Genomic DNA, 21,242 nt, shown 5'->3' with positions numbered 1-21,242 from the left:
ATAACATAGTGTAATTTTCATACCTGAAGTTTGACCAACTACGCAACTTTAACACCTTTTTTAAAATTTCTTGCAAATCAACACCCAACGTTTCCAAAACCATGCTATTTTAGTAATTTTCGTTAACCCGTTTGTTTTTCCTTTTAAGTCTACATTAAATTAATTAATAAGTATTTTGAGAATCACAATTAAAATAACAGGTATTATTTATTTTTATCATTTGATAAATCCCGTGTAATATACAGGTTCAAAAGCTAGTGTTAAAGATACGTTCAAGAATTTCAAAACGCTCTATGTAATTCTATTTTGGACTTCGTTTAATCATTCAAAAATATACGGTATCATCTTTCAAAAAACATGGTGTCACTCGAATATGAGATACAATATTGACACATACTTTCTTTTTACAGGTTCACATAACACTGGTCCTATAACATAACGTTATAACATCAGCCGCTAATTGTTAAACGCTTTGGTTCAAATATCTTTGAGCGAATATGTCCAAAAATGAAGTGTTCACTATTTAAGACTCCACTCATATATCAATGACCAAGATATATTGTATATATATTAATATAAAAAGTGTGACTCGATTTAAAGATATATGAATAATTGTTAAAAGACGCGAAACGGGACTAGATTGATGATAAAATACAAACAAAAGTATGGCAAGCGTCCGTCTTAGTACAATAATAATATTTATAAACTTAGGTCACAATGTTACTATTTTTTATATAATGTATAAGTTTCAACCCTCTATAAAATGCATAACCACCTGTAGACACAATCTCAATTCTAATACTTTCTCCCTCCAATACAAATAATAAAAATATCATTAGCCTAAAGATGGCAATAGTTTTTAACCACCACCTGCCGGAACTTGACTTATCCCATTGCAGCCCCATCACTACCGACAGCACCACAACCGGAGACGACGACCATTACCACAACTTGGGTGACTGGTCTCCGGTGGTGGACTGGGATGCACTTTCCGTCCATCCCCAAGAAAACTTTCATAACCTTTTAGACTTCGAAAACGAAGACGGAGGCGATAAAACCGAGCATAAGAATCTTGATTCACCACCCTTTAATGATGACTTGAAAGGGTTGAGATTGGTCCACTTATTGATGGCAGCAGCAGAAGCCATGGACAATAATAATAATAATAATAATAATAATAATAATAATAATAATAATAATAATAGCCATGATCTGGCTGCAGTGATACTGGTTCGGCTCAAGGATTTAGTGTCCCCGAATGAAGGCACTAATATGGAAAGACTTGCCGCGTATTTCACCGACGCGCTGCTTAGTTTGCTTGAGAGTGGTGGTGGTGGTGGAGGGTTGCGTTATAAGCAACAGCACCACCACCGGACCGATGTGGTGGCGGCATTTCAGATCTTACAAGATATGTCGCCTTATGTGAAGTTCGGGCATTTCACCGCGAATCAAGCAATCATTGAAGCGGTGGCAAATGAAAGACGGGTTCACATAATCGATTATGATATCATGGAAGGTATATTACCTAACAAAGTTTATTATTATTATTATTAATATTAAGAAAAAAATACGCTTAGTAAAAACAAACGCAAAATTGTTACGTTTAGCAGCACCGTTTATTATTTGTGTTTTAAGTTTATTTGTTAGTTAATTATTTTAACTGTGGTTAGAATATTGTATAAAAAATGAAAATATTATGATTAGAGGATGCCAAATAGGACGTTGTTGCCACCTCGGCCGGTTTTAAGATTCATTGCTAATTGGTGGGTTTTGAACAAAGCCGGTTTTAAAGCTTCATTCATTGGAAGAATGGCAATATGGTGGGGTCGATGACACTATGATAGGAGGGTGGGCCCTGGGGTTGGTTAGTATTAAAAGAATATATTCTTAATCGTAAATAAATATATATAAATGAAACCATTAAAAGCTCACAGGTAGTTCTTTTCATATTAGTTATTTATTAATGGAGGCTTCTCATACATTTGAACTAAATTCACATGTATGAGTCTTACCAAACCCAGATAGCCTTTAAATGGGTAATAACATCTCATTAAATTAAAAATTAATCTCATCAAATATTTGATATGAAAATCTTATAAGTATCAGTTTTTTTTTAAGATATTATTTATAATTAAAAAACAATCTTATAGTAAAAAAAATAAGCGGGTCATATATCTCAACAAACTCAGATAACTTTTAAACGGGTTATATCTCATTTATTTATGAAACTTTTTCATCATCAAATTCTAAGTATATTAGTAACTTACTTATAATAACTAGAATTAACATCCAAAGAAATATATAAATATTATAAACGAATAATTTAAAACAACTTCGTATTATAGAGGATAAAAGCTAGTGTTGTTATAAAGAAACTATTTTGATTATAAATTTAAATATTTTGAAAATAAAGATAAGACTTTTTCCAAATTTTAAGCTTAATAATCTATGATTTTTACAATAATTTATAACTTTTGAACTCTAGCCTCTTAAACAACTAAAAATACAACATCATCCTCAAATTTCACATCATATTTGAATACTTTTTATTAAATAAAAAAATTGAGACTTTAGAATAAATGTAAAATCTGGTAGTATATATTTGATATTTTCTTTCTTTACTTTTTTTTTTAATGTTTTTAGGTTTTCTTATCGGATAGGTTAATATTGTGTTCCCGAGTTTCATTAAAGAAAAGAAAAGGAGGGGAGGGGAGAGAAAATAAGGAGTAAAATAAAAAAAATTGTGTCTTTCCAAATTGAAAAGATTATGAAGGAAAGAAAATTAAAAAGAAAGAGTTGATGCTAAAAAAAAGATAAGAAGAGAAAATTTTCTTTTTCTTCCCTTTTTTTCATAAATAAACCCTGGGAACATAGCCTTAGCGTTTTTTAAGAATTGATGTTTTTTGTTTTTTCTAAAGCTGTAGTTTTTATGTGTTTTTAGGTATTCAATGGGCATCACTAATGCAAGCTTTAATATCCCGGAAAGACGGATCACCACCTCCCTACCTCCGCATCACCGCCCTGTCACGACCAGGAAGCGGTAAAAAATCCATCTCCACCGTCCAAGAAACCGGCCGTCGTTTAACTTCTTTCGCGGCTTCAATCAACCAACCGTTCTCCTTCCACCAATGCAAACTAGACCATGCAGAGGAAACCTTCAAACCATCGTCCTTAAAGCTAGTACGCGGAGAAGCCATCATCATTAACTGCATGCTACATCTCCCACACTTCAACTACCGACCACCGACCTCAGTAGCCTCGTTCCTCACCGGAGCCAAGAGTTTAAACCCCAAACTAGTGACGGTTGTCGAAGAAGAAGCCCGAAAAGTTGAAGGCGGGTTCGTGGGCCGGTTCATGGACACATTGCACCATTACTCAGCGGTTTACGACTCGTTGGAGGCTGGGTTTCCAATGCAAGGGCGGGCTCGGGCGTTGGTGGAACGTGTGTTCATGGGTCCACGGATTGTGGGGTCGGTGGCTCGGGTGTATCGGGAAGAGGGTGAGGGTGAGGGTGAAGGTGAAGGTGGCTCGTGGGGCGATTGGTTGACCGCTGAACCGGGGTTCGAGCCGGTTAATATAAGCTTTGCCAATCAGTATCAGGCAAAGTTGCTGTTGGGGCTGTTTAATGATGGGTTTAGAGCAGAGGAGTGTTTGAGTAATAAGATTGTTTTAGGATGGAAATCTCGAAGGTTGCTTTCTGCTTCCGTTTGGACATGTTTTCAATCGGATTGATTATTTTAGTATTTTTACCAAGTTATCCTTTTCATTATTTGTTGTTACTTGATTGGTTTGTTTGTTTTGTTTGTTTTCACATTTACTTGTGGTGGATTGCATTTGCATATATCTCTGTCATGCTTTATAAAATAACATATTTTCACCTAAGATAGCTAGGATTAAGCCGGTACCAAAAACCTTATAAGTATGGTGAGATCGAAAACAACCAATCTAAATAATACACGTGTAAATTGGGTACCTAAATTTAGGCGACTGGCTTAAAACAGGGGATTAGTCTAGCCATCTTAGCTTACTGTCTTTTTACACGTGTATTGATTTGATTAGCCCATGGACCCAGTGTATCTTTATAAAGTTTTTGTTAGGCTAAATGCTAGCTACCTAAGCCGGTTAATCCTATTTGTCTTCTCTTGAGTGGCTCTAACTATCAAGTATATTTTGTTGAGTTACATGGTCAAAATCTATTTTGTTAATTTTACCCTTTTCAAAACCCCCGAAGGCCAATTTAATTTTCTTACTTGAACAACACACACACATCCACAAGAAGATGCCTAATAAAACAACACAGAAATTTTACAAAAAAAGATACATAATAACTAAAACTGCAACTTCCGCACAACTAGAGCAACGTACAACTACAAATGCATGGAATACAAGTCAGCGAAACCGTTTTTACCAAAAGAAGAGTTGTTCCTATTTCACATGATTGATGATTCTACCAAAACCTAAATAAATTAGCATGCCATATACTAGACCATACTAGCCAGTTGCCCGCGCGATGCAGCGGTGCACGAGCAAACGCAACCAGTGTTAATACGTTTGTAACCTCGCAACGGTACGTGCATGACCCGACAGTGTTATGCATTTAACGTGGCATTGGGCGTGTAACCGGTGCTAGTAAGCGCGTCACATAATTCTTATGAGCGAGCAATCCGATATGTATAAACAATGCCATCCGCGTAAATAATGCTTGAACGCGGGCAACCGGTGGTGACAATCAAGAAGCAAATATGAAATGTATAATATTTCAAATAAACTACTTTTTAACCCAATTCGTTTTGACGGACATGCTCCGACCCGAAGCCCTTTTTGACATGACCCTTTTCGATCTAAACCCATCCTGACATGAACTAAATTAACCCTTTTTTGTATTAACCTGTTCCAACCCGAACTCGTTTCGACACCATTAGCTAAACATGCCTGACCCGTTGCCAATAATAACTGGTAATCACGTAACATGTTAGTTTTTTAAAAATTAAGAAATTATAGCAATACCATACTCAAATTAAAGAAAATAAAATGCTCGTTTTTATAGTGTAATTTTTTAGAAAAAAATGTTAACGTGCGAAAAAGTTATAGCCGTTAAAAAGTCGTGGGGGTAGTTAGTTTCGAAGGAAGGGAAAATATGTAACTATTTAATAAATTAACATAACTTGGTTGAAGTTGAAGAACCATTATTCTAAATTATTTTTGAATATATAAAGACTATATTATCCCTGCATTCTTAAAATTTTATGCATTGTTACTTGCCTAATATGTTATAAGATTGGTACCTCTTAAAATTTAAGAATTCTTTTACTCGTATATTATATATAGTATAAATTAAGAGGTATAGATTTAGCATAGTCCAGTATCAAACTTGAGAGATATCCCCATACTAAACAGCTCTTGAGACAATAACTTTGCACCATAAGGCACACTAACCTTCACAACATGCTCCACCAAGTCGCAGATCCGACAGTAGGGCCCACGAACCTTATGCCCACCTGGGACCGACCTCTTAATGACACTAGCCATTCTCTTACACCTTCTGCATACGTGCATCTCCGAGCAGTCCGCTCCATCACCAAACTTGATCCCACCGAACTGTTTACGGTCTGCCACTGGTTGTCAGGTCAGAGGGTGCACGGGGCCCGTGTTTCTAAACTTCACTTTGTCTTCCGACATGTGGACCAGCCTCTGGTGGAATGTGGGTCCCATGAATACAAGAGATTTCACCATGTCTCCGGTTCGCCCATCGTACAGCCTCTCGTTTCCCCATCTCGAAAACCCAGCCCTAAAATTTTAAGGAAAATAGGTCAAACAAGTCAACAGCCAGTCATTTGTATTATTATCGCGCTAGATGTACGATAGCACCAAGAGTGTTCGCAACGCATGTACCGTATATAGGTCCGTTGACAGAACTGTACACACCGAAAAAACTGATTTTAAGTTATTATAAGAAATTAATAAATTGTGCAACCCTAAATCTTAGGTACAAATGTGTAATAATTAGTTAATTATTAATTAACAAAAAAAAGTTTAGGCCTCAATTCATCATTTTGGGCCATTTTTTAACCCAAAATTTTCAAACTCAAATGGAAAAACCTAAAAAGCTGAAACTGAACTGATGGGAACGAGACCAAAAAAGCTGATTTTAGATAACTTATAATGTGTTTGGGATTACTTATTTAACTTTAAAAGTGCTTTTTGTCAAAAGTGTTTATTGGCTTCTGGCTTTTTGAAAAGGACTTTTTAAAAAAGTGTTTGGATTAGCTTATGTGGTTGGAAAAGCCATAAGCACTTTTTAAAAAATATTTTGCTTAGCTTATTTACGTAAAATGAACAAAAAGGGTAAATGGTGGGTAGATTAGTAAAAATCTAATCAAAAAGCCAAATGTAATTTTGAAAAGCCCTAAATTGAGGCTTTTGGAAAAGTGCTTTTTCAAGCCAAAACAATAGGGCTTTTACATTTGGCAAACATCTTTTTTGCTTATTAGCTTCTTAAAAAAGCCAATAAGCTAATAAGCATTTTTCAAACTCAATCCCAAACACCCTCTTAAAAGAAACTAGTAAATGGTGTAACCTGAAAATTTTAGGCCCACAAGTGTAATACTCGGTTAACTTAGTTAGCAAAAAAACACTTAGACCCAAATTCATTATTTTGGGTCATTTTTATCGCCCAAATTTTTAAACCCAAATGAAAAAACCTAAAAAAGTGAAGCTGAACGAATTCCATTGTGAAAACCAAAACAAAATGTTTTCAAACTTTCAGTTTTTGGTTCGGTTTGAGCCCAAAACCGACCCATGCGCACCCCTAACTTTCTATCATTATATGACAGACTGCTATCCACACCCACTTTGCACAAGAAATACTATAAATGACAAAATTGTAAGCAAAGTTGCAACAAAATCAGAATCTATTTCTGAATTCAGATTTCAGAAATTAAAAGGACGACTTTACCTATGAAGCTGGTCGGTTATGCCGTTATGGCATCAACCGAGAGGGAAGAAAACGGGGTAACATATCTTTGTGAACCACCTAAGGCAATCCCCTTACCCAGTGCAGATTCTAAAATCTGCCCGGGAGTTTGTCTTGACAGGAACGCGTGCGGGTTATCACAATATCCGGAACTATACCTTGCACCGTAAACAGGAAATTTTCCTGAGATTCCAAATACCCCAAAACGCCCTTTTGCCCATGAAAACTTGAAAGCTTATCACCAAGACACGGTGACCGCACCTAAAAGGCTCCCCACCATTACATTATCAACAAAACAAATTTTATACACACACACATATAACTACATTACCTGTCTCAGAGATACAATAGCAAAGTTCTTCCCTTCATCATTTGCTGATAGCATGACCTTCTGAACCATACCTCTTTCGGTATGCTTTACTTTCATGCTATGATCCGATCCTGCTTCGGTAAATTTACCAATCACGATATCACCACTTTGCAAATTGGCACCGACAAACGGGAACCCGTCATCATCGAGACTATCAACCCGTCCAATCTTAATCTGGATCAAAGGACCCGTTTGGCATGATCATGGTTGGCAAACGGGATCATGCCACAGCTTAGACCTAACATGAATGGCATGTCTAGTTCACAATGGGTGTGTTTTCCAGGGGTATGATTGTCATTTTCTAGAAAGAGGTATTTGATGTCCCATGCTGTGCAGCAGTCTTCTTCCTCTTCGGGCCTGATTAGTTCAACGACTCCGTTATCTAGAAGATCTTGGAACGAATAACCTCCGCCTTTTAGAAACTTGATTTTGTGTAAGTTCTTGACAACTAAAAGTGGACGCAATATCCTTCCAGCATCACAAAATATTCTAATTTCTTTATGTTTAGCATCTCTTTTTATTTCAACCTGCAACAGTTTATAAAAAAAGAGATCACAAAGTAAACCTATTAAATCGTTATCTTACCATAAGAAAAAAAAAACATCACTGAGTTTGACCCATTATCCGACCCGTCCACCCACCCACTTCACTTATGGGGATCAAACGACTCGCAAGCCTAAAAGAGCCTATTTTTTATATAACTTTTGATTAGTTTATTAACTATATATTTATATATTAATTATCATGCATAAATACGATAAAAATAACTAAATAATATATATTATGTTATGTAAAAATTATAATTAAAATATCGTATAAAAATAATAAAAAATGTATATAAATGAATTATATACGCATTAGTAAAGCATGTGTTATGAATAGTAGCCAAACACTTTATAAGCTACCACGTGTAATTTTTTTTTTTTTTTTTAAAGTTTCAAGTCACCCCTTATACCATAAATGATATATGCTTTTATCGCATTTACGTTTTTGAAACTTTTATTTTTCTCTAATAATAACTTGTGTTCGTTAACGTCATTAAAAATACTAAATACGTGGTTGTGATTGATTTTTTTTCTCAAAGTTCCGATATAATTTTTTATAAGATTAACTAATAAATGTTGTATATCTGGTTCTATATTAATTTATGGCCCATGGGCCCGAGTTTAGATGTATGCGGTTCTTACTTGTATATATTGAGGGTTCACCCTCCTACGTTTATTACTCAGTTCATATTCCTTCACTTTCACAATAAATAATAATCGAGCCGAACTCGAGCTTGAAAAACTACTCACGAGCCGACGAGCCAAGTTCGAGCCTAGCCTAGCTATATGTGGAACAGTGTAAATGATATGCAAGATCATAAAAACATAAGGGAAGTCGGAAACTAACTAACCTCATGAGGTACTTGTTTCCTACGCCGCCTGTTTCTGAACTCGGCTACAAACGAAGCAGAACTTTTACAATTCCCGACCCAATCACCATCCACAAAAACTTTGTCCATTCCCAAGAGTGAAGTTGAGGTATCATCCACCAATTTTTCCATTCCACAGGCTATCAGTTTATCAGAAAGGTCTTCCCGAACCGGTGTTGTCACAAGAGCAGTTGCAGCCAAATTCTTTACAGCATATCTTTCCCCAGTGAGACGGGTGTCTACATTCACCAAACAAAGATTGCTAACAGTTAATAATAAGTATCCAAATTCTAATTAATGTATCAAAGAAACATAAGGCAAACATATGCAATTTGACTTTTGAGGTCAAACTAATGTCAATTTGGATTTAGATTTTCTACCTGTAACTTTTTAAGCGAATTATAGATTATAATATAGCAATCAGGGTCTTTGTGTTAATATTAAAAGTAAAAAATATATATTGTATTTGACATGGGGAATTAGTTTGTTTTTTTAAATATGATAAATACAAAAACAGTATATTTATACTTCATTGATCTTTCCCTGAAACTAGTCTGTGTTTATGGAAATCGATAGCTAGCTCAATAGTCCATACACATGCACAAAGTGTTAAATAAAATGTTTTATTAACCTCCTAAAATTTAATTATTCAAACAGATTTATGTATTTTTATTTGTTCATTGTAAAGTTTTTCTTTGCTTTATTAGATTATTATTTTAACAAAAAAAAATACTAAAATGGACAAAATGATAATACCCATTTTGAGGTTTTTAAGCTCTTAAATTCAATGTATTCAAACAAATTAGATATACCTTTTTAATAGGGTAGGCTTTATATTTTTTTATTAGATTATTTATTTAAAAGCATTAAAAATGAGGAAAAAATATGTTAAACCCTACACATCAAAGTTTTTTTTTTTTTTTTTTTTTTTGGCAATTGCACAATCTTTCTGCATGGCACATCATATCAGAAACCATTTGCAAATAGATACAGCATTGACTTTTTAGGTCAATACTTTAAAAGGCAAAGAAATACAGTTATTGACTTTTTGAGATCAAACTAACTTACGGGTATCTCGCGTCTCCTGCCATTTCGGCATACAAAACCTGCTGGCGTGTCCTCATATCAGAAACCATTTGCAGAGGATTAGCCCTTCTAAGCATAGCCACAACACCAGAACTTCTCTCCATGTTTTTGTAAGAATGTGATCACGAGCCCGTTGAAAAAGCGCGGGAAAGCCCGTTCGTGATAATTGCAGAATCCAAATACTGCTCTATTGGATGCACGGTCCGATCCGGATAAAGATCCTGTTGCAATGACTTCACCATTTGCTTTCTTTAGGAGGAAACTTGCTATCTTTGAGAAGCGTTTCAACATAATTTAATGCGTTTCGTTCTTTACGAAACTCTTTACATTCTTGATCAGCCGCGTGAATTGAAGCGGTTAATATATTGACAATGTTGCCATCAGTGATGTCGGCATCAATCACGTCAACTACTTCTTTGTCTGAAGATACCCCGAGGGCAAAAAACAGAATCCATATCGGCATATCTGTTAAGCTTAACATATATACTGTTATCATTTGGGCCCCACCTACAATATCTTCAGGTTTTGGATTGCCTGTTAGTTTCACATAAACTCCTTTTTTCTTGTGAACCGAACGGTATGTTGCATGCCAATTCAGAGTGCCCGACACCCAAACTCTGTTAGACCCGACCTGCTTTTGTGCAATAAAAGTTTGCAAAAGCATTTATGAAACATAAGTTTATTGTGAAGTGAATTATAATATTAGATGGAAGTGTATATATTGTTACCTTTTCGGCTCCTTTGATTATGAAATAGCCACCTTGGTCATAATTGCAGTCGTCTTTGTCGGCTCCACTCAATCCTCCCGATATACACTTCCCGCTCCTCACTATTTATGATTTTCTTGTCAAGAAACTTCTCTTTTCCCGTTTTAAATTTGTCACTTCTAATAAGCTCTTGAGTGTAAATCTGTAATGTTATACAATTAATGCATGTTCACAGATCAAATCCACAAGGACAAGCATAAGTGCATCACGCATCAGAGTTTAGGGGTGGCAATTTCCCGCCTGACACGACCACAACGCGAAAATAATCAGGTGGTTGGTTGGCTTATCGAGCCCGTTTAAACAACGGGTCGTGTTAGGTCTAACATGTTTAATTATACAGGTCGAAATCAGGTTGATGTGCTAAAAGTAGTTATATAAAAACACGCTAATCTAGACACCAAGTAATAAATTCTAGACTCTTAAACTTAACTAAACTACTAACCGGCAAGTGAACCGATCGACTCTAGTATAGCTAAGTAAGTCCGGATATCGAACCCACAGGACTCTTTAAATTACGTTAACTAGCTAAATTTAGACTTAACTACAGACACGACTATTTATCTATTATTATTAGGGGGTTTTACTTAAAAACTAAAATTAAACTAATTAATAAAACTAAAGACTTAAAACGACTTAACCCTGGACTTAATTCAAATGATGACAAGATAACTACCTAGGCTAGAATCCCCTAAATTTCAGTTATCAATTAACCCAGGATAATACTTAGTTATGGAACTGGGATCGTAAAATAGACGATTAAGAGAAAACCCGAACAGGACCCCTGACCCTTCTCAAGAGACACCTATGGATTTCTAATAAGTTTTAACGCACACCAGTATTAAAAATCAAGTTTCCTTACGGTCACCTAATTGATTACAAACTAGTTCCTTTATACGAAATCCTACCTTACAGCGCGGAAATCAAAGGCAGTCTAATATATTCAATTGACTCGATAGACAAAGTTAACCGATCAAACCTAGACGGACTCCTTACGAAGAACTAAATCTAGCAATCCTGATCAACAAAGACCTATCAATAACCTAGCACCTTACAGCTGTTTAGGTTAGCATCACACTTAGGTTCATTTGATTAACTAATATTATTCCTATGATCTTAATGCATATCAATCATAAAATAATCAAGAACACAAAGTAATTGACCTAATAGTGACCTATCATAACGACAAACAATAATCAAGGAAACTATGAAATAATAATAATTAATCAAACAATCCTAAATATCCATATGCATCAATTTAATATAATATTAATTACAACCTTGATTTTCCAAACAAATTGTTGTTTTAGTTTTAATGTCTTTTGGATTACATCGAAACAGAAGGCAAGCGGGCAGAATATAATTAAACCTTTTAACTAGTTCATAAACCATAACGATAAACAAATCCCAAGTCAAAATCAAACGTCAACAAAGGTTCATCATAAGCCTAGGCAGTCTATAATGTTTAGCGTAGCATCTTAAAATCAAACAAAACAATAATAGACGAAATCATGACGAAAATAAATAAGAACGGAAGATTAAAGGCGATAAAACCCGTGGTCTTCGTTCTTGGATGATAAGCACTTCGCCGGCTGATTCCTAGCCTTCAAACCCACCAAATATTGCAATCCTAAGCTCCAGGAAACTCCAAATTCAGCTCTGGTTCGTAGGGTATGCTCAAGATTAAGTTTAGGGGTGTTTTTATAGGTTTCCTGGGCCCAAAACTGATAAATACCGAAGAAAATTCGAGAAACGGGGTCCCCAGAGCGCTGCGCGGCGAGATTTGGCCTCCCGGTCGCGCCGCGCTACGGATGAGGGGGGGCTGACCGGTCTGGTTCGTTTTCTGATGCGGTCCGGTTCAATTCTGATGCGGTCCGGTTCACCGGTTTGGCTTGTTTTAGCTCTTTTTTCGCCCTTTTTAACCATGAACAAGTCTCGAGACCTGCATTATTCAAATATGTTAGTAATATACAAATTCTAATAAAAACCGAACGGAAACTAATAAAATATTATATTAAATATACAAGGGATTTATATATATTTAGCATTATATCACAGGTTAACCTGCTTAACCCGTTTAGTAAAACAGCCAAGCCCGCTAACCTGTTTGGCTACACAAATCGAACCTAATAACCTGTTTAACCCATTTTTTGCAGCCCACCAATTCAATTAACACATTTACACCTTGGTTATCACCCATCAACCTTTTTGGCACGTTTAGATAAATGGGTTAAACGGGTCATATTCATGTTATACACTTACATGATTTTAAGTGTGTGCGAGTTAGGGTAGATGTTTTCAACACAAATAAAAATGCGAGCCATGTTTGAGTTGAACAATTCAACCCACCATGACTGCATAGCATCATATACCAAAGCAAATCTCCATTCATCACCCTTCTTTGATGGATCATACCCTGGTTCAACAATTATCTCACCAATGGAGTCAAAGACATTTTGAATCCCTACTTTGATGAAATCATTGAAGGAATTGATCTGATGACTGATAAGACCATAGTGTTTAAAAAACGACGTTGATGCCCTTTTAGTAAAGGTCTTTAAAGTTGGTTCATCAAAATCATCTTTAACCGACCGCACATCCACCATATCATCATCATCGCCTTCTTCATCATCAGTTAAGTCAAGATGTGTCTCCATTTGATGGCTTCTCCTTGTTGCTAGGTCTTGCTTCTTCCATATTATCTGAATGCAGTAGCTAAAACCAATCAATTTAAGATCAGTGATGCAAAAGACTAGAACTGATAATAAAACCCTTGGAGTAGGGGTGCAGACGAGCCGAGCTGCTCCCAAGCTACTCGAGATCGGACTGATAAAAAGCTTGCCCGAGCCTCAAATAAAGCTTGTTTAGTTATTAAGCCCGACCTCGAGGATTGTATGGGATGATCGTTTAGGGTCATTAAACCTAAAAAAACCTATTGTAAGTTAAAGTTTTAACCCTTTTGAACTGTATGTATTAATTTTACACTGTACAGCTGAGCTCAAGCTGTGCTTGGGCTTGTTTAAGGTCCTGCAAACGAGCTTGACTGAGCTTTGACTGGTTAAAATTTTTTCACAAAATACATAAATTAACTAGCAAATAAATAATAAACAAGCCGAGCTCGTAAGTCAAAACAAGCCGAGCTGGCTCGGCTCTTTTACTTGCATCCTTTGTATAATATATACTTGGTAATACAAAGTAGGCATTTACATCTAACACAAAAGGCCTTTGGATTAAGCAAGCAGATGACCACACATGCACTTAATTTCAAAATGTTAAGCACAAATAATCCACTCGTAGCTTAAAGAAATGAGGAAACTAGTTGGCAGAACAAGAGTAATCGTTGTAGCAGTCCGATCATCCAAACCCTAGCAAATGATTATTATAATATATGAAGCTGTTGTGTTGATGACAGAGATAATATACATGCAAGCTGGAGCCGGTTGATGGAACTATATCAGCTCACGTCGATTTCTGGGGTGTTTGGAGTGCCGTAGAACTGAAATGCAATAACGGAATGATCAGTGAGGAGGTTGAGTGAGTGGGTTTCGTAAGAACACGACAAATATGTGGTGAATTAGTATTACCAAAAAAAATTAAATTAAATTAAATTAAATTAAATTAAAAAATATTGGCATGCCAGCTGTACCAAGTACCAACACCACTACACTTCACACTAGAGAATAAGGCCGTAAACGAACTGAGCGTTCAGCAAATAATCTGTGAACCGCTCGACGAGAAGTTTATTCGTTTAATAAATGAAAGAACGTGAACAAGAAATTTCGTTCGATTAGTTAAATAAACGAACACAAACAATGCCTCGTTCATTCAATTGTGTTCGTGAACATTCTATAATGTGTTCGTGAACATTCGTTCATGTTCGTTTGTATATGTTGTTCATGAAAGTTTTTTTGTATATTTATTTATATTATCTAAACATTTTATCTTCTTTAATTTGTTACCCTTAACATAAAATTAAATAGGAAACCATATTCTCATATTGTTTCTGCATTGTTTCCATTTTCTTTCTCATTATTCACATTGATGAATACATCTATCTCAATCTCTAGGCTTCGCCGATTTTATTTGTGTTCGTGAACTGTTCTTGAACACATTTATTTCGTTAATGAACAAACACAAACATAAATTTCTTCGGTAAGTGTTCGTGAACACATTGTTTCCTTAACGAACAAACATGAACAAGGTCTTGTTCGTGTTCGTTCGGTTCGTTTACAGCCCTACTTGAGAAATTGTTTTTGTGTAAAATAGAATAAGATATTTTTTTTTATTAGCACATATGAAAGATATTATTCTATACTATACGGTAAGTATTATATGTGAGGATAAAGTATATAGTGTGCTAATGTCAGTTTGTCACATGTAAGGTTGGTACTTGTAATCATGCCTTGGTAATGTAATGTGATTGTTATTGCTGATATTATGTGGGTTCCTATAACTTGATATCGTTAGTTTCTTAGATTGATCATATTCAATTGCACCTGCCTTTATAAGATGTATGTTGTTCTATGATTGTTATATTACTATCATAATGTACATGTAATGTTAGTGGTTTAACATTTGAAAGAAGGAATCATAATAACTTAAATGTACCAAGCATAGGCCATTGATTATTATTGTTTTTCTATTTAACCATGTACATTTTAATTTGTATGATGTTGGCATTGGTAAAGATGTGGCACATCAAGGAACAAAGAAAGAAATAGAAGATGTAGAACTCGGTATACAATCATACACTTTTTGGTAACACCGGCCTTTAAAAGGTAACTCTATCAAAATTCATAATTTTTTCAAAACATTAACACATACTAACACGCAACACGCTACAACAAGTGTATCACGTTGTGGCAGTAAATAACAAGTTTCTACTCTTGGCAGCATTATATTGTTTCAAAAATTCAGGTGAAATAATATTTGACCACAAAAACGACACTTGTCATGAATTTTTTTAGGTAGAGAATGTATACGAAACTTAGGATTGACTTAATATTATAATATTAAATATTTGTATTTTTATACTTTAACGTATTTTTTTAGGATTGACTTTGTATTATACGTTAACGTATTAACTAGTATAATTTGTAACAAGATTAAAAATGTTATAAAATAAATCACATAGTTACTTACCATTTTCGTCGTTAATTCATTATGGTTTGGCTAAAATCTTGTTTTCATTTTTTCTAGGACATTGTGTTTATTTTTATTTTTTATCATTTCAATCCAAATTTCCAAATGTATAATATCTTCTGTTTTTATTAAATTAGTTGTCAGGGGACAAAAATGCTCATCTTAAGAGGTTAAAATCCATTTGGTATTATTATATATAATTTATTTATATATAATAATTAAGAAGTTTGGTGACGTAAATGTTGTCTCACGTGGTTTGTCGGTCTTTTTATTTGTTTTTTTATTTTAAATTCGTGTCAGTTCGCTGTCGTAAAATACGGGATTTTTTTACCGTTGATACCGTCAAATTGTTCCCGCCAAATTCACGTTAGCTCGCAATCGCAACCTAAGGTTTTTTTTCCACGAGTTTTTTTTGTCCATCAATTCTAGACGAATTCACGTCAGGTCATGGCTACAACGCGCATATATTTTTGGTTCTCGCCACGGTTTTTTTATGTAAATATGTTAATTTGTTGTATTTTGAGTGTTGACGAATTAACTTATTGCTTTAATTTCGGTGTAGTAACCTGATACCAACTGAACTCGTGTCGGTTCACCACCACAACACATGGTTCTCTGCGTACAATTTAGTGCCGACAACTTCGATTCCGATTGAATTCGCATTAGTTCGCAAACACAACGTGCAGGTTTTTTTATCACTTTTTTTGTCCCTCGATTCCAGAATCAACGAATTCGTATCCGTTCGCAACTACAACGCTCGTGTTTTTTTGTTCGCCACGTTTTTAATATATTTTAAATATGTTAAGTTGTTGTATTTGGATGTGGACGTATTTATGATTTGCTTTATTTTTGGCTTCGTAACTAGATACCAACCAAAGTGTATCGGTTCGTAACCGCAACGCATGTTTTGTTTTGTTATGTTAATTTGTTGGATTTTTGCGTAAACAAAGTTATTTTTTTTTGGGGGGGGGGGTTTCATTGGTTTCGTAACCCGACACCGATCGAATTCACCTCGACTCGCAGACGCACTGCATGATTTGATAAGGTGTACGGATACGACTGTCAATACATCAGCCCGGCGCAACGCGCCGGGAATCTTCCGAGATGTATATATCTGCAAGGTCAACCGCAGCCCAAGACTAGGCACAAACACCACTTCTACAACTTATTTTATGTGTCACCACTAAATGGTTTTAGATGTTCTTATGTTTGTGTATGCGATAGCTTTACAATGAACCGAACCTCATCTAAAACAAAGTTAAGATGACTGAGATATCGAAAATCAAAGTTAGGTGTTTGAATAAGTTGAAAGTTATGAAAACTAGAAAGGAAAAGTGTCGAATGAGTGGGACCTTTCCGCACGTAGAATGGAACACAAATGTAGTTTGTAAGTGAGCCTTTTAAGGATGTATTGATTCCTTGGAGGCAAATACCAGTAAGAACCCTAAAGGATGAAAATCACCCTAACTCGCAAAACGTGTGCTTGTGTTGTTGGTGATAGGCGTTTTGATGGCGCACTCACTCTAGTTACTTGAGAGTTGTCCCTTTTTTATTTTTGAAGGTTAAGTAAGACGCTACTGATAAAATTAGCAGCTTCAGTGACGACATCATAACTGGGTGTGCCATCACTAGCTGCTTGAGAACCGCCTTTGTATTAGGATTGGATGAGGTACGATTAATAGCATTAGTAGTTCCACCAATGACCGTGAGTCGCTTTTGCATTTTATAGATTGGGTTAAACATGACTTTCCATTGTTGATGTCATCCATGTAGTTGATATTGTTGGATGTTTTATTGCTTTGTTGTACCCGCTATTCAGTTGTGCGTAAATAGTTGTAGTTCTCACTAACTCAGTTGCGTATGAACATCTTCATTAATATGCTGCTATCAAGCTAATATAGAAAAACAATTAGATTTGTTAACGGTTTCAAATCGTTTTCAATATAAATACTAAGGTGATCCTTAGTTTATAACCGCTGTAATACACAAATGTTATTCCCAGGCAATTCTTTAATCTTCATTCTATTCTCAAGGTACACATTCCGATGTCAGTGTCTTTCCTACCATTATTAACTGCACCGGCTGTTGTATCATGATAAACATACGAGTTATTTCTGGAAAACTCAATTTTTTTCCAAGAACCGTGTTGAAAACAAAACCATATATTTTCAATTAATAAATTTGATTTGTATATGAACAAGTACAACTAAAGTTGAAGAACAAATGTTATTACCTCTCATAATTAAAGGTGCAAATTGCAATTTGATCGAAACCCGCAGACAATTAAAAACCCCAAACTTCATTACAACGAAACCCTCAATTCACACACCAATCATGTGCTACGGCTCCCGTCGATTACCACCATTCCGCGACGGCGACACCGACGACATAAACACAGCAGCCGTCGAAAACCTCCGATTGCGGTTAGCCGAAACCGAGGCGCGGCTGCAACGAGCTAGGGCACGAGAGGCCGAACTCAGCAAGAAGCTTCTTGAGATGAAACGCTTCGTATCTGTTATGGAGATTTTGGAAGCGTATCTCAAGCGAAGGTTTCTGGATCAACAACAACAGCTTGCTCGTCTTATGGCTCAATCGCCGGTGCCTAAATGATCCTTTGGTTTATAATAATATAAGATACAGAAGGTTATGGTTGTCATACTGTTTGGTTTTATATTTTGTGTATAATAATAGCTGAATTTGCAATCCTGTTTGGTGCTTGTGTTTAATCTAATTGGGTAATTTTACAGTTAGATTGTGTAGGTTTTGGATTATTATTCAATTGATGAGATTGGGAATGCTAATTTTTTAGGCTTGTAAACGAAGTGAACGGACAAGAACAAGGGCATGCTTTTGTTTGTTCATTTAACTTTAAATGAACACGTGCATGAACGCTTAATCGGGCAAATATATTTGTTCATGTTCATTCGTAAAAAAATGTATATGTTTGTGTTCATTTGTTTAAAATCTAAACTAACAGTTCAAGAACATAAACGAAACATAATTGACAAGCATAAACGGACATACATGAACATAAATGAACACAAACAGACATTGAACATAAATGCATGAACGAAGCATGTATGCCCGTTCGTTTAGTTAACACAAATTTTATGTTCATTTTCGTTTGTTTATTACATGAACGAACTTTTTGCTGAACGGTTCATGAACACTACATTGAACGTTCTGTTTCATTTACAGGCCTACTTATGTGTAGATTTTGTGTTTTAAGTTTTGGGGATCTAAATTCGTGATTTTCAATTAGAGTGGGGTTTTAGTTCTACCTTTTATCAAACTTTGAGTGACCCTGATACTGTATGTAAATGGTGGGTATCTAGAAGTAGAATGCTATTTATGTAAATGCGTTAGGCATACATGACCTTAAGATTTTGGGTTACTATAGGGATGCCATTGTGTCATGTTATTAAGTTGAACTGTTTAACATGAATATGACTGTATATTTATTTGTTTGAAAGGCATAAATTCTAACTCAAGGCCGTTGTGTAACCTGAACACAAACCAATTAATTTAAACGAGTCAAACTGGTTGGCGGGTTGTGAACAGGCTATAATCAAGTTGTAAATAAATTAAACAGGTTGCTGGGTTGTAGTAAATGGTTATGATCTTGAATTGTTGATATTCTGCATTCATATGCTTCATATTTCAAGAGCTAGTTTCTCATTACTGTATTAGTGATTTGAGTGTAGTTCATGTTTGGGGGAACAGAATCAATGAATATTGCAATCTTTGTTACTTTGAATAACTTTTGGTCTTTATAAGTGGTTAGATCATTCATCGTCTAATCGATTTTGTTATGATCTGTATCCTTAAAGTATATTCTGACTCGAATCTAGGTCCATTTGTGCATATGCATTAGGCCAGGCTTAATTTGTCATTTGTCTTGTATGTCATTTTAGTTACATTTTGATTTAAATTCACACTGTTTATATCGGTTTATAGATTCCAGTTGTTTTAGTATCTTTTATTTATGAGTTGGAAGATTTTGTAACTCTGGTTTTCTTTGTGAAATGCTAATATACATTTTACAAATATAAAGAGCGAGTGTTCAAATCTATTTCATCTCCAATTCTAAATTTCTATGTGTTTTCAAAATGTTAACACTTTATTTTTTCTTTAAAGTTAGTTTATATAGCATATTAATGTCTGACCAGGTCACATTCGTTCAAGAACATATCACAATATAAGCATTCATAACTTTCACGAAACATAGGTCACTATGAGATGCTTCTTTTAAAGAGTTATGGGTCCAAACATAACATCTATTTCTCTAGGGCCCTACACCTACCCATACATTCCTAAGGGCAAACCCAAATGCGGATTAATCAAACAGAGAGATCGAAATGTTACCCTTACATGTTTACTAGAGGTCTTTATGAACCTTTGAAATCAACGAAGTTGTTCAAAATTAAGCAAATCGACTGGTTCGGCCGATTTGAAAGGTATATGGTTTGGTCAATGGTTCGGTGTTGATGGCTGTATGGTTTGGTCAATGGTTTGGTGTTGATAGTTGTATGGTTTGGTTTGGAACTGGTCATATAACTGATCAGACCATTAACATATATTATTTTGTTTTATTTTAGTAAAATGCAGAAATGTAAACATATCTTTTTAAAAAGCATTAATACAAATTTCACATTTATAAAATAACTAAATCCGTCAAAGCATCAAAGTCGAACCCCTAAACTGTCAAACTGGCTGGTGCGGCTGACTTGATCGATCTGGCCGGTTTGGTTTGTTTCTTTTAAGTTATCAGTTCACTCTGAAATATTCATTGAGACCGATCAAGAAAACACTTAATTCTGCTAAATTGTTTACTAATGAGGCTCATCAGCTTGATGATTCCTTATGATATCTTCTAGGTTAATTATTGAAAATTTGAAAACTCCAGTTTAACAAGTTTCTTCTACTTCCTGTTCGCCATGTTACCAGTGATATCATTGACATTATATGTAAACGGCTTGATTACCAAAATCTGCATCAATGATCAATTGACATTTTTTTGCCATCTACTCCAATTTTTTTTTCCAGTGTCACGCTTTGATTTGCATAAGGGTTATATAATTCTTTTTATAAAATTTCTTGTGGTTTTCTTTGTTTAACGCGCTCTAATAATAGTTATGTAAATAATAGCCTTTTTAATAAAAGGGACTAATCCATATTCAAAGCATCTTTTAAGTATAGGTGATTAACAATGCCTATCTAATTACTCATTTAACTAAATACGTACATATTATGAGGACTTTCGTAAAATCCTTATCCAAACGAAATTATCCCAAACGTAATCACAATTAGGGTATGTTTGGTTGGAGGTAATGGAATATGAGAAGGAATGGAATGGACAAAGGAATGAAATGGATCATTACCATTCCTTGTCTTGTTTGGTTAACCTATGAGAATGAAATAAATTATTACTTTATGTTGTTTGGTATCCAAAAGAAATTATATAAATGAAATAGAAATAATAAAAACACTCCT

At 35.1% G+C, this 21,242-nt stretch overlaps 2 protein-coding genes and 1 pseudogene across 2 annotated transcripts; 2 read left to right on the top strand and 1 right to left on the bottom strand.

Moving 5' to 3' along the window:
• Positions 1-795: 795 nt before the first annotated feature.
• LOC143622076 (protein NODULATION SIGNALING PATHWAY 2-like) lies at positions 796-3,732 on the top strand. The gene is made up of 2 exons (XM_077093317.1): positions 796-1,516; positions 2,942-3,732. Exons 1-2 carry the CDS (start codon positions 847-849, stop codon positions 3,730-3,732), a joined length of 1,461 nt encoding a protein of 486 aa, XP_076949432.1. The 5' UTR covers positions 796-846.
• A 1,617-nt stretch (positions 3,733-5,349) lies between these two features.
• Positions 5,350-13,304, bottom strand: LOC143622075 (DNA-directed RNA polymerases IV and V subunit 2-like; annotated as a pseudogene).
• A 4,779-nt stretch (positions 13,305-18,083) lies between these two features.
• LOC143622074 (protein SKIP34) lies at positions 18,084-18,375 on the top strand. Its single transcript, XM_077093315.1, has one exon. It carries the CDS (start codon positions 18,084-18,086, stop codon positions 18,357-18,359), a length of 276 nt encoding a protein of 91 aa, XP_076949430.1. The 3' UTR covers positions 18,360-18,375.
• The last annotated feature ends 2,867 nt before the right edge of the window (positions 18,376-21,242 follow it).

The sequence above is a fragment of the Bidens hawaiensis genome, unplaced genomic scaffold (assembly GCF_021521415.1).
Source record: "Bidens hawaiensis isolate Kalapana, Puna unplaced genomic scaffold, B.hawaiensis_p1.1 tig00003022_1, whole genome shotgun sequence".
In the NCBI taxonomy this organism is placed as follows: domain Eukaryota; kingdom Viridiplantae; phylum Streptophyta; class Magnoliopsida; order Asterales; family Asteraceae; genus Bidens; species Bidens hawaiensis.
The sequence above is the reverse complement of the archived record's forward strand: the minus strand, read 5'-3'. Positions and strand labels throughout refer to the sequence as shown.

Bases quoted from the DNA above. Each gene is read 5' to 3' on its own strand.
- LOC143622074 (XM_077093315.1), top strand. From the start codon at position 18,084: ATGTGCTACGGCTCCCGTCGATTACCACCATTCCGCGACGGCGACACC.
- LOC143622076 (XM_077093317.1), top strand. From the start codon at position 847: ATGGCAATAGTTTTTAACCACCACCTGCCGGAACTTGACTTATCCCAT. The intron at 1,517-2,941 runs GTATATTACCTA...ATGTGTTTTTAG, and splicing joins CGATTATGATATCATGGAAG to GTATTCAATGGGCATCACTA.